This window comes from Dipodomys ordii, unplaced genomic scaffold (genome assembly GCF_000151885.1).
Source record: "Dipodomys ordii isolate 6190 unplaced genomic scaffold, Dord_2.0 Scaffold127, whole genome shotgun sequence".
In the NCBI taxonomy this organism is placed as follows: domain Eukaryota; kingdom Metazoa; phylum Chordata; class Mammalia; order Rodentia; family Heteromyidae; genus Dipodomys; species Dipodomys ordii.
This window is the reverse complement of record NW_012267343.1, coordinates 1,696,962-1,711,160: the sequence shown is the minus strand read 5'-3', so window position 1 is coordinate 1,711,160 and position 14,199 is coordinate 1,696,962. Positions and strand designations below refer to the sequence as shown.

The following is a 14,199-nucleotide window of genomic DNA, read 5'->3' as shown; positions in this document are numbered from 1 at the left end:
ATTCTACTAGGCTATTTGTGGTCGGTATCTAATACCTACAAAAAGATCCCAGAGGAAAATACATCTGCCAGAGCTGAATAATAGCTATTTCAAAGATTCCCTAAAGACCCATCTTTACATCCTCAAAATAGTAGCCAGGCACCAGTGGCTCATGTGTATAATTCTAACTACTCAGGAAATTGAGACTTAGAAGATGGTGGTTTGAAACCAACCTGAGCAGAAAAATATACAAGACTCTATTTCCACTTAACCAGCAGAAGAGCTAGACTAGAAATAAGTATGGCTCAAGTGGCAGAATGCCAGCTATGAGCAAAAAAGCTGAGAGCATGAGGCCCTAGTTCAAGCCCTTGGTACTAGCACACATGTACACCCGCGTGCACGCACACACAAATAGCTTACATGTAGTCCAATTCTGAATAGTACTATTACTGTTGTATCGTCAAGATAGTATGAGGGAATTCTTTTTTTTTTTTTGGTTGGTCATGGGACTTGAACTCTGGGCCTGGGCGCTGTCCCTCAGCTCTTCAGCTCAAGGCGAGCCCTCTACCACTTGAGCTACAGCACCACTTCCGGTTTTCTGGTGGTTTATTGGAGATAGGAGTCTCATGGTCTCTCCTGCCCGGGCTGGCTTTGAGCTGCGATCCTCAGATCTCAGCCTCCTGAGTAGCTAGGATTACAGGCGTGAGCCACCAGCGCCCGGCAGTATGAGGGAATTCTTACTTTGACTGAGGCAACTCTGAAAAGATAGGAGGTAGCCTTTGCTTCAAGCATAGTTTCCCTACCCTACACCTTAGAACTAGCTGTTAGAGAACAGTAACAATGTGCTAGTCTTCCTGATTAACAGTGTGTTACAGTGTATACACTATGTCAAAAAAAAGTAGGTAATAGCCCAACACCTGTAGCTCATCACACCTGTCATCTTAGCTACTCAGGAGGCTGAGATCTGAGGATCTCTGTTCAAAGCCAACCCAGACAGGAAAGTCCATGAGACTCTTCACCAGAAAACTGGAAGTGGCGCTGTGGCTCAAGTGGTAGAGTGCTAGCCTTGAGCTGAAGAGCTCAGGTACAGCACCCAAGCCCAGAGTCCAAGACCCACAAGCAACAAAAGAAAAAAAAAGGGTAAATTTATTATGATAGAATTACCAAAGTTTTCTCTGCTGATTTCCAAACATTGTCAATAGGTAATAAAAAGCAATAGTAATGCAATAAAAAGGTAATAAAATGCAATAATAATGACAGCTAAGTGTTTACTATGTGCTAGTTACTAAGTATGTACAGATGATTAAGCATTAGTAAATCAACATAGACTTATTAATTAATACCTACTCAATAACACTATGGCTCACTGTTGCTTTGATTTCAAAGTTACAAATTCAGAGAACATATATCATTGTGTAAGGTAGATGAGAGTTTCTGGAAGGCCAGGGCCATTCTTTGACATATTCTTTAGCATACCACTCAGCGTTTTGTTAGTGTAAAAGCCAGGCAGATGGGCACTTGGACTACTCTCACCTCAGGATTAAACATATCAAATGCCTGGCTTGGTTCCAGGTGTCTTTATGCTTTCAGAGGCCAACCTGAACCCAAAATGATTATGTTTGTGCTGGAGTTGACACAGGAAAACAAGTCACTGGTCCCTGGTTCTGCCAAACTTTCAAGTAAAGCATGCTGTGGAGTCCTCAGTCACTATCCAAAATAGAGTGGTGCTCTTTTTGATGACAGGACAGATAATTTAAATGAGGTGAATTGTTTTCATATTATCTTTCAAACATTTGACTTCAGAGTGCTAAATCCAATGTACACCCTTGCCTTTATAACAAATAAATTACAGTAGCTCACTTATTGCAATGAAAAATAGAGTAATATATGCAGTAATAAATATTAAACTCTGTGATAAAATCTTTATGGAGTAGTTTTTCTGAAACTATTAAAAGGCACTAATATGGTGATTTGAACACAGTAAGCACTCAAAGTTTAATAGGCTAAAAGGAGGATATTCATAGAGCAGATCCCAAAGGCTCAATAGCTATGTGTTCATTTTACAAAATGAACTCCAAGAAATGGAAACAAGAGAAAAACAAGTTTAAAAGGTTAAATTATAATAATAGCAGCAATAGTACTACTTTCAACCTCAAAAGATATTCTATTTCAAAACATTAAAACTAACATAAGCTGGGTCCCAGTGGCTCACACCTGTAATCCTAGCTACTCAGGACACTGAGATCTGAGGATCATGGTTCAAAGCCAGCCTGGGCAGGAAAGTCCATGAGACTTTCATCTCCAATTAACCTCCAGAAAATTGGAAGTGGCACTGTGGCTCAACTGGTAGAGTGCTTGCCTTGAGCTGAAGAACTGAGGGGCAGCACCCAGGCCCAGAGTTCAAGCCCCACAACCAACAAAAAAACAACAACAAGGTAACATAAAGGTTCCAAGACCATAGCATAATTGATTATAAAACTGAATTACCTATAAACTATATTGTATATGTAGCAATTTGTAAATGCATATGTGTATATTTATCTTTAATCAGAGCTATTTTATTTACATTATATTATAAACCAATATAAGCCATGTACTATGGAAAAATATCAGAAAACAGCTTGAGTTCTACAAAGACCTTGTATCTGAGAGAAAAAAAAGCAAGTAATTTATATGTTCTCAAAAATCTTGGAACACTAGAAGTAATAGGTTTCATTTTATAGTTAAACTAAATCACAGGACCATGAAAACAGTGTTTAATAATGCACAAAATGAATGAAAAGAAAAACTGGAAATCAGTTCTTCTAGCTGCCATTCCACTATTATCTAGACCATTGAGCCCTGACTTTGTGGACAAGTTGATGCAACAAACTAACTTAAAATTTAAAACCAGTTGAACAGGCTAGGTTTGCAGGCAATATACCAACAATTCGGTATAATAATACCCAACAACTAAAATGTTTTGTGTGTTTGGTATACTGCATAACTATTCATTAACCCACACACATCAGTGGATGTTAGGGTTTTACTGCTAATGCTGTGCTCATAGAACTGTAGGATCATAAGGAACATAAAAATCAGACATGAAATCTACAGCAGAAAAAATCCAATGTCTTACCTTAACCAAGCCTCAATGCACAAATAAAGCAGAATATTGGAATGCCAAGCATCCCCTCCTCTTTCCCATAATTTCCAGTAACCCTTCCCATACTCTTATGCATTCTTATGAATGATTGATAAAACTAAAGAGAACCTAAAAAGCTATTTGGTTCATGCTGTTTCTTTCAAAGTGACCACCATCTAAACACTTCCTAGAGTATTTTTTTAGTTTATTCTTTAAAGACTTGTTACTGCTGGGCAACAGTGGCTTACATCTGTAATCCTTAGTTACTCAAGGGTTAAGACCTGGGGATCCTGGTGCAAAGCCAGCCTGAACAGAAAAGTTCCAGAGATGGAAAAAGCAAAAAGATGGCAAAAAGATGGCAGTGACAGACACCAGCTTTGGGGGGGGGGGGCGGAAACCTAAGGGAGAACACTTTGATCCTGAGTTCAAGCACTTGTACCAACAGACACACACACACACACACACACATACACATACACACACACACACAAAATAATTACCAAAGTTAAAAAGGAGGGAATATTATGTTATTATGTTGTCCTTAGAATTAACAATACTACCTCTAACTTCTTTTTGCTCATATGTGTGTCAAGTAAAAGTGCTAGGTTTAAAAAAAAGAACTAATCCCTGTTAACATGCTAGTTTCTATGAAGCATACAATGCAATACGTTTTTGTCAGTTATCTAAAGAGTATAACATTTACTAAATAAAAGCTATTTAGCACTCCACATCCTGGCTAAAACATTTCTACTCCTTATCATTTTCTTTCTGACTAGGCAGAACACATTCCTTCTTTCCAATGAATAAATTTCCCCTTCCCTTGAAGCTTAGCAGTCTCCCTGGCAAGGCATCATATAGAACAGCTGTTATATTACCAGTATAAAAGCAATCCCATCTGATCTAATTGTAAAACATATGGGACAGACTGAAACCAAATTTGGGGGTGGGAGTGTCTGTGTTTTTAAGAGAAGGAACAAAGATCTTCCATTGGTAGAGACTGTGAACAAGGCCATGAATTCAAATTTTGCATGTTTTAAACTATATCTATTTGAATAAGTTGCTTCAATTAATATTAAAGTACACGTTTTAAACTCCATTTACTAAACAAAATTAAAAAAAATCAGTTCTCCATTTCTAGCGCTTACCAAAGATTTCAGTTAACCTTCCCTAACTGTACCAAATCTTACATATGTTATCCCTACCCTGAGTTTAAGCTTTGTCAGGCCTTTGGACACAATCTCACCAGTCTCTTTTCTTCAGAATCAAGTCTTAGCAAATATTTAGCAAATATTTCTGATTTAGACTAAATTTGCTGAGTCAAACATAGAAAGTACAGGTAAATGGCTCTGTGTGACATCATCCAACTTGATCTCATGTGAGACTGACCAAGTTTATCCTTTCTTCATCTTAACTCATTTATTTTTACCACTATAAAATTAAAACTAAGTAAACTCATAGAAAAAACTTGGCAATTTCAGAAAAGCACTAAGAAACAATTGGAGTTATCCACAAACTCATTACTTAGCTTTAACCAATTAATACTTTGTGTAATTCTCTTCTTATGTATCTTGCTACCAAATACAAGTATTGTAATAACTGTGTAATAGTTCAGAAACAACCATAATTTCTTTATCTCAGGATATCAGAGTAGGAGAATTTATATTTCCAAAATCTTTAGTGAGGTGAGCACTGGTGGCTCACACCTATAATCCTAGCTACTCAGGAGGCTGAGATCTGAGGACCACGGTTTGAAGCCAGCCCAGGCAGAAAGTCCCTGTGAGACTCTTATCTCCAATTAAAACATTCAAAACCAGAAGTGGCACCATGGCTCAATGTGGTAGAACACCAGCCTTGAGCAAAAGAGCTCAGGGACAGCACCCAGGCCCTGAGTTCAAGCCCCACAACTGACAAAAAAAAATTTTTAGTGAAAGACTAAATCCTAATAATAATAATAGAATGGATTAAAGTGTAGGTAGTGATGTGGAAGAGAGGTAGGGGTTACGTGGTTTACATGTGAACTCACCCGGACTCTCTAGTCCCTATCCCAGCTCCTAAACACATCTAAGGAAGCTCAATTACCCAAATAATGCAGTTTAAAAAGTATAAACAAATTCTACCTCTATCATTTCATTTGCTCAAGATCAAAGGATTAGTAAACAAACCCTGAGTTCCATGGCTTAAAGACAAGGGTTCAGCTTTCCAACTTTAGCTATTCTTTCTACAAACATCATCAGATGTTCACTGTCTATTGTTGTTCTTCCTTTAAGAAAAATAGAAGGGACAAGGTTATGTAACAACAAGTTAATAATTAATGTAATATATTAGATTTCAAAAAACTCCATCTGCAAAAGTAATAGGTTCTTATACTATTATTATAAGCCAATGAGGTAAGTTAGATAAAAGTGCATTTCTAAACTAAGAGATAAGCTATTATTACATTATTTTCCTCAAGCATATACTCTATGCCTACTGTAGCTACTAAGTGTTCTTTCTTTGGCCAGTAAGTCATTAAATATTGAGAATCTAATTTGGGGCTGGACTGTGATGATATAAATGTGAACAAGACAGAAATCCCTGTCCTCAATAGAATTTGAGAAACATGATAGGTTTGGGCAAACTACTTAAACTTCGTAAATCCAAGTATTAGCCATCCATAAAATAAGGATAATAATATTTACAATTGTATTACATAAAAATTAAATTATATGATGTATATTTAATTTAAAAAGACTGATAGGGCTAAGCATTGATAGCTCGTGCCTGTCATCCTAGCTACACTCAGGACACTGAGATCTGAGGATCCCAGTTCAAAGCCAGCCTGGACATAAATATCTAATATCTTCAATTAACCAGCAAAAAGTGAGATGTGGAGGTATGGCTCAAATGGTAGAGCACTAGCCTTGAGTAAAAAAGTTAAGGAAGGGGCTGGGAAGGTGGCTTCGTGGTAGAGCACTTGCCTTGCATGCATGAGGCTCTGGGTTCGATTCCCCAACACTATATAAGCAAAAAGAAAAAAAGCCAGAAGTGGCGCTATGGCTCAAGTGGTAGAGCACTAGCCTTGAGCTGAAGAGCTGAGGGACAGCGCCCAGGCCCAGAGTTCAGGCCCCACGACCAGACCCAAAAAAAAAAAAAGTTAAGGAAGAGTGCCCATGCCCTTTATGTATATATTGATACACATAAATAATACATCAATAAGGATGAAGTATGGATGGCAAAGTCCTAAGAATTTTAAAGGCATTCTGTAAAGCACACTGCACTTCAAACTTGTTAATTATTATAAGTACTCTGTTCACACTATTAAATTTAATTATGTTTCTATAGATTAAACATTTCTAAAGATTAAACATTTCTCAATCAAATTAAACCTTGTATAACTGTGTATAAATCCCAAGTCAACTTACCAACAAAAACAGCTCAAATTACTCATATACAGAAAAAATGCCACTTAAAATACAAAAAATTTTAGAGGAAGATTACTTTGTTCTTAGTGGTGGAGAAGGGTAAGAGGTTTATCTAAGCAATAAAGAAGATTCTCAGATAAAAGGAAAATCCTTTCTCTATTTTTTTCAAAAAGAGGTAATTAGCACCATGTCCTAAATATTTATACAAATGATGACATCTACTATTCAAATGGACTTAATAACCTAAATTAAATTTATTTAAATCAATAGGAAAAGGGATAAAATCACAGAGTAAGACATGTTTTATTCTGAGTGCAAAGTCTTCAACTCCATGCATTCTGATACCAAGACATCTTCAAGGACTTTTTGTTCATCTAGAAAGGCCTTGTGGAAGAATTAGGCTTTGAGAAGGCACTGAGAGAGGTCAAAGTAGTAAGTTGTTCAACAGAGAGGGTAATTTGGGTCCCTAGAACCTGGAAAGAAGACGGGCGCCGGTGGCTCATGCCTGTAATCCTAGCTGCTCATGAGGCTGAGATCTGAGGATCATGCGGTTCAAAGCCAGCTAGGGCTGCAAAATCCGTGAGACTCTTATCTCCAATAAACCACTTAGAAAACTGGAAGTGGCGCTGTGGCTCAAGTGGTAGAGCACTAGCCTTTAGCTGAAGACCTGAGGGACAGTGCCCAGGCCCAGAGTTCGAGCCCCACAACGAAAAAAAAAAAAGAACCTGGAAAAAATGGAATGGGCTAAGAATGAGACAAGAATGAGAAGAACATATAGAAGAATTTTCATTTATAAACAAGCAAGCAGAGTAGAATGAAGATTTTGTTTTTAAGAAGGAAAAATTGGGAAAGATTTCTCTAACAATAATATGTAGAACAATAACCTATGGAATGGTGGCATTATTAGAGAGGTTATTCAGATACTAATCAGAATTTCTTAGAAGTACTTAGACACCATCAAGGATAATTATTCTGAGCAAATTTTTATTGTTGCTCAAATACATAGGGATCTCAACAATCTCTACCTTTTTCATTACTATTTTTTAAAAAATCTCCCTTTAAAATTACAAAAGTGTAGGGTAGTTTCTAGTGAAAACCAGATAAATTTCCTTAAAAGAAGACTTAAGTGATCACAGACCAGGTGTCTATGATATAAAATAGACTTTCATGTTATACCTAAAGAAAACAAACAACAAAGTTCAAGATCAATTTAAAAGGCATAGATTAAGGCTATTTATAACTAAAAATATCATCTAACATTTTCAGATAAACAATATCTTATATTTCTATCCTCTTCTGATCTATGAAGTACCCTAGAGCAGTAATCTCTCTGCCCATAATTTACCCATCAGTAAAACCAGCACTATAATGCTTTACTTCCTTTCTTTTTATAAGGGTGCCAGGACGTCTGGAAGTTAATGTTCACATGTTTAGGAATGCTAAGATGAGAAGTAATGCATACTCTAATTTCATAGGTCCTTAGTAAAATCAAGATAAAAAGGTCTAGTAAGATTATTTCAATGTGCAAATTTTCAACTAGCCAAAAGGCTTCCTGAAGACATCATTCAAAAGATTTCAAACTAATGTTCTGGAGTTTATGTTGTTCCAGAAACTATTCAGACTAAGGAATTTCTATACAAAATGAGGCACTTTGGACAAGAATAAGAAGTAAGTTTGAGAAGTCCCCAGAGTTGGCCCTAAAAAAGAATTCAGATAAATTTATCTATCACAGACAAAATTAAAGACAAAACAAGAGTAGAGTAATAGCTATAATTTAACATCACAACCATAAAACATTATAAAACATTGAAGAGGGTAAATGTATAGAATACAATGTCTTCTCTTATCAGAAAATAAGAATAGGAATTGAGGTCCTGAATTGTATCTCTAGCCTCCAACACCAGGGAAAGGAGAAAAAAAAAAAAAGGAAACAGGGTAGTAATAGTAACTAATTCAAGACCTAACTATTCTAGGATTAAATGACTTAACATATGTAAGACACTTAAAATAGTTCCAGGAACTTAGTGTGTTTGCAATTATGTAGTCCACATCCTTCAGACCCGATTAAATATTTGAAGTTCCAAAACTAAATATTTTTCTGTAACTCATTTGGTGGCAAATACCTGCCCTGCCCTGAACATAGTTGGCAACAAAGCCTGGCCTGCTCAAATGCAAGACTACTTATAGTCTCTTTTTATCTCAATCAATGTGTATTTTGTAATGAATATCCTCAAATATTTGGCTACTAGATGCTGTCCCAGCATCAGTAAGGTGGATTTATTAACTTCCTAAAATCTGAAAAATTCTCAAATATATTCAAGCACCCAGAATTGAATAAAATATTAAGAACCTATATTATCTTTGGATCTCTACAGTTTGTTTCCTTAAAATAAATGGTATCTTCTTAAATAAAACATAAGTAATAAGATCCTGAGCCTAGTAATAGGAAATTTTAAGATGAAGAAAGCATCTTCCCCATGGAACTAGAGGCATGGTTCAAGTGACATAGCAACAGCACTGAGCAAAAAAGGTGAAGGGGAGCTCAAAGCCTTGAGTTCAAGCCCCAGTACTAGCTTTAAAAAAAAAAAAAAGGAATTTTCCAGTCTGAGTAGGAGGGCTCTGGATGCTATTATTTCATGTAGAATCTACACAGTTGGATATGGTGGTCCACACCTGTAATCTTAGCACTGGGAGGGAGAATAAGGAAAAAAGCCTAGGCTATAGAGTGTGTTCCACACCAACCTGGTTTACAGAGCAAGATCCTGTCTCCAAACTAACAATAAGAAAAGGAAAACAAAGCAAATAGAATCTATTGCAAATGTTTTATTTACATGTTGTGTAGAATTTACAAACTAGGGCTTTGCTCTCATTACCTGGATCTCAAATAAATAAGGCTCCTTTTTATATTACTGGTCAAACAGACCCTTGAGAACTCACCTAAGCTGTTATCCCTACCCTGTAAAAATGTTTTATCATCCATAAATTTACTCTTACCCTGTGAGGAAGAATAACCAGCCCGCCTTGACTTGCCCTTTGACTGTCTATAAGAACACCCTGTAGGTAATGTGAATGAACTGGGTGGAGTACACAAACAAACTAGGGATCTAAACGGATGACTTGAATTTAACAATCAAATCAATCCTCTATGTATGGTAAATGTCTCCATTTGTTATTTTAGAAAAGGACAGAATTTCCAAGCCCATAGAGAAAAAAGACCCATCAGGTTCTTATGTTTTTAAGTAAAAGATTCTAGTATCTTTTTTCTCCTTCTTCTTCTCCTTTTCCTTCTCCTTCCCCTTCTTCTTCCTCCTCCTTCTCTGTCTCCTCTTCCTCTACCTCCCTTGTCTTCTTTCTCCTTCTTCTTTCTTCTTCTGTATGGGTCCTGGGCTTGCCCTTAGAGCCAGGGGGCTATCCCTGAGCTGCTCTTTCCTCAAGGCTAGCACTCTACCACTTAATTCACACCTCCATTTCTAGCTTTTTGCTGTTTAATTGGTGATAAGTCTCTCAGACTATCCTGCCCTTGCTGGCTTTGAACCAAGATCCTCAGATGTCAGCCTCCTGAATAGCTAGGCTTAAAGGGGTCACTGATACCTGGCTAAAATTCTGGTATCTTAATGGAGCCAATATGTCCATAAAAGAGATTGTGAGCAAGGCTTAACTACATCATCTTCAAGGTCACAACTAGAAAGAACAAGGTAACTGTCCTCTCTTCTAGAGCTAATTGAGCACAGCTAATATATTATGTCCAGGTTTTTTCCACATCCTGAGAGTGTCACAGAAAGACTGAAAAAGTATAGTAAAGAGGAGACTCTAGTAAAGAAATATGAAAACATATCACATAAAGACCAGTTAAATGAGTTGAAGTCATTTAGCTCAGATTCCAAAGGAGCATAATCACTGTCTCTAAAACCCTTCAGAATTGCCAGGGCTCAGATAATCAGACTTGTTCTACATGGCCTCCAGTGGGCCCAGCAAGACCATCATCATTAACTACAGCGATGCCTATCAGCTACCCCTATACATTCTTAAAATGTAGAGCCATGTCAGAATAGAAAAGCCTATTGTACCCTAGAAGTCAATAATTCCAAAACTCCAACATTTGTCATTACTTCAGAGTTTTACTACGATTTGCTAGTGACCCAGCATCCCTCTTTACCCTTCCCCAAATGTCCTGTCCGATCAGTTGAGTACTCTGCCAGGTTTGTGGGAGGAAAGTGCCTGCTTGCTGGGCAATTACTTTCAGTTTGCAGAAAGTGTTTGAGTATAAACATTGGAGAGGCCCTAACTTAGGGGTAGGCAAAAACACTCAGCTAAGTCTCCAAGAGAGAAATTCTTAATTCAGAAAGCATCTGTAAGATGTATCAAATCAAATATTATACTTAGTTCTTATAGGAATATTGAAATGAGGAAGAACCTCTCTTCCTAATGCCAGGGAATCCAGCTTTACAAGCCAAATCAGCTCTTTCAAATTCAAATAGTTTTCTTCTGTCAAAGAGCTCTGTTTACTATTTAAACCCTTGGCTCTGGTTAAATAGTCTATACTTGCTATCATAAAAGCTAAAATTAAGCCAGGCACCAGTGGCTCACAATTGTAATCCTAGCTACTCAGAAGGCCAAGATCTGAGGATCACAGTTCAAAGCCAGCTGGAGCAGGAATATCTGTGAGACTCTTATCTCCAGTAAACTACTCAAAAAAAGCCAGAAGTGGCACTGTGGCTCAAGTGGGAGAGTGCTAACCTTAAGCAAAAGAAGCTCAGGGACAGTGGCCAGGCCCAGAGTTCAAGTACCAGGACCGGCAAAAAAAAATCCTAAAATTGTCTATCAGGTCACAAAGCTAATGAAGCTCCTGAGAACTAGATACTGGCAACCCAGAGTGACTTCACAGAGTAGTAAAAACTCCAGATTATTTAAAACAAAGGGAAGTGACCAGAGTTGGACATGCTAAAACTAAACTTAGGTTAGTCCATGGAAAATACTAATAACTTTGAACAATTCAAATGGCAAATACTAATTAGCCCAATGTTACTGCACTTGAAATTTATTTGAATTCTGAGCATTGATTCAAATCAAAGTATTAGACAAATATAATAAAAATGGAATGAACTTAAGAACAGTCTTCTCCACTCTTTAAAGCAATCTAAGTGTGTATAGAGATTGGGTGAATAAATTATGACACATTCTGACAATAGGAAGTACAACTATTAAAAATAATTAGATCCAAGGTACTCACATAAATATATATGTATATATACAATCAATGATACACAGTTAATACAGCAAGTTGTAAAACAGTATTATAGAATCATTCCATTTTTAAAAAACTATTTTATTCAATTAAATTTTCTTTGCAGTACAGGGATTGCACACTCTAGACCAAAACCTGCCCACCTAAAAACTATTTTAAAATATTCTGTGTAATGATCATACATGCCCAGAAAAAAAGTTTGAAGGAAAAAAAAACCAACCAGCTGCAAACACTACTAACATCTAGAGGTTTACTGAAACCAGAAAACAGTAACTTTCACTTTTCACTTGGTAGACTTTTGGTTTTTTGTTTTGCTTTGTTTTTGTCAGAAAGGGTTATCTTAGTGTCTTTTTAAAACAAGGAAAACCAATTATCCTGAGTTATTTATCCGATACTAACCATAGTAAGAAATTGCAACCTTATGCTACTGTGTGCTTGAAATTTTAAAAAAAAAATCTAATTCTTTTTTTTTCATTATATTTTGCTAAATGGAAAAAAAATTTAATCACCGCAAGTCCCTACTTGGTTTCTCAAATGCTTTTCTCTATTTAAAAAAATGCTTGGTCAAACGCATATTTAACATACACATGGTGCTTATACCAAGAATTGTACTAAGCACTAAAGACAGTTTTGAGAGAGGATCTCTGTATGTAGCTCAGCTCAAACTTATGATCCTCGGTCTCAGCCTCCTGAATGCTGGGATTACAGGCATGCACCACCAGATTCAGCTCAAGATGTTTAATTCTCACAGCAATCTTACAAGTACTATAATTATCTTCATTTCACAGTTGAAGAAAGGGAGGCCAGAAAGGTTAAGTAACTCGCTCAAGCTTTCATAGGGACAGCCCACTGGAATTCTAACCTAGGAATGGACAACACAGTCCATACGTTCAACCACTATAATTCCTGTGTTTTAATCATATGTCAGTGTCTCTTCTAGAGGCCCAAATCATCACAGGTTAAAAAAAAAGGGGGGGCCTAGTTAATATACCCTTGAAGCTGGAATCAATCCAAATTTGGCTTTTTTTTTTCAGAATGAATAATCAAACTCCAAACCAACACTGTATCAAAGCATATAACCATGTGGGAAATTTCTCTGCAGACACAATTATAGTCCAAAGTCCATAACCAGACTCACAGTAAACCACTGAGCCTAAGAATTAGGTCAGCTGATCCAGCCAGACAAGGGCTTTGGACATACCTCCACCCCAACTCTAAGCAAAAGAACTCAGAAACTCTTGTCTAAAGTCTTGACAAGTTAGATTTTCTTGACTAAGGGCAACTTTAGATATAAAAGGAGAAAGAAAGGAGTGAGATCTAACGTTGCTTGAGACTTTAACCAGAAAGAAGAGCTTTATTCTCTGTATGAACTCCAAATGAAATTGGCCTGTCAGCATCAGCAAAATCAGCCTAGTTTTTAAGGGGACAAAAATGGGCATCCCTGCTTAAATTGTCTTTAACCAAACACCTGACCTTGAAATTGAGACAATACATAGTGCAAGGAAGGGTTTTAACCTAATTTATAAACGTGCTCAACCTAGATAACACACGTGCCCCAAATGACCTACTGAATCTACTTACTTGCAGAGAAAACATGGATGATAATACCTGTTTTATTTTGTGACCTCAGGTAGTGTACTGCTGTTTCTAAACAAAATCCTCTCCCTACCTCTTCCACCTGCCACAGGCACATCTGATATTAACAACAACAAGAAGAAAAATGAACAAGGAAACCGGGATCCCTTTCGCTCAGCCTTTGACCTGTGGGGTGAATGGAAGCAGGGATGTTTGCTGGTTTTCAAACTTCCCCTAGATAAACCAGGCGAGGTGGAGCCGAACCCAAAAGTTTGCGTCCCTGCTGGATCGCTTCTGACAAAGGCCAGAAAAACCTGGTTTGGAAAGAGATGCGATGCCTGGCCGAGAGCAGCTACCCCGACCCGAAAGAGCACGGCCCCGGGGGTGGGGGGGAGTAGGGGAGGAAGAGGGAGGGGGAGAGGCTGGACAAAAAGACTTCCCAGACCTGGGGCGAGGTGGGTAGTGCAGAGGGTCAACCTAGGAGGCTGGAGCTTGGATCTCCCCTTGGGGAGTGGAGACCAGAGGAGCGAAACGAACCATTCCAGCCAAGCGCCCAACCCTAGATGCCCGAGGCTGGGGTCCGGGTGGGGAGGGTGCCGCCGCCCGACAGCCAGCGCGGGGACTCACCTGGGGGAGGAGAGGAGGGGGGCTCGGTGGCAGGTGGGGTGGGCGGGACGCGGCGGCTGCTGCTGCTGTTGCTGCTGCTGCTGCTGCTGCTGCTGCTGGGGAGGACGGCGATCGGGGTCCGGGGAGTGGTCGGCGCCAAAACGGTGGTCGCTACCGGGGTGGTCGGCGCCCTGTCAGTGGCCGTGGAGAGGGCGGTGGGCGCCACCGGGGTGGTGGGAGTGCGCTCCGCCTCGGGAGGAGCGGTCGGC

At 38.4% G+C, this 14,199-nt stretch overlaps 1 protein-coding gene across 1 annotated transcript in view; it reads right to left on the bottom strand.

Moving 5' to 3' along the window:
* Megf9 (multiple EGF-like-domains 9) overlaps positions 1-14,199 on the bottom strand; it is a 92,740-nt gene that overhangs the window by 78,100 nt on the left and 441 nt on the right. The window contains exon 2 of the mRNA XM_013030107.1: positions 13,952-14,180. Within this exon, the coding sequence (XP_012885561.1) occupies positions 13,952-14,180 (229 nt within the window). The remainder of the gene's footprint in view (positions 1-13,951; positions 14,181-14,199) is intronic.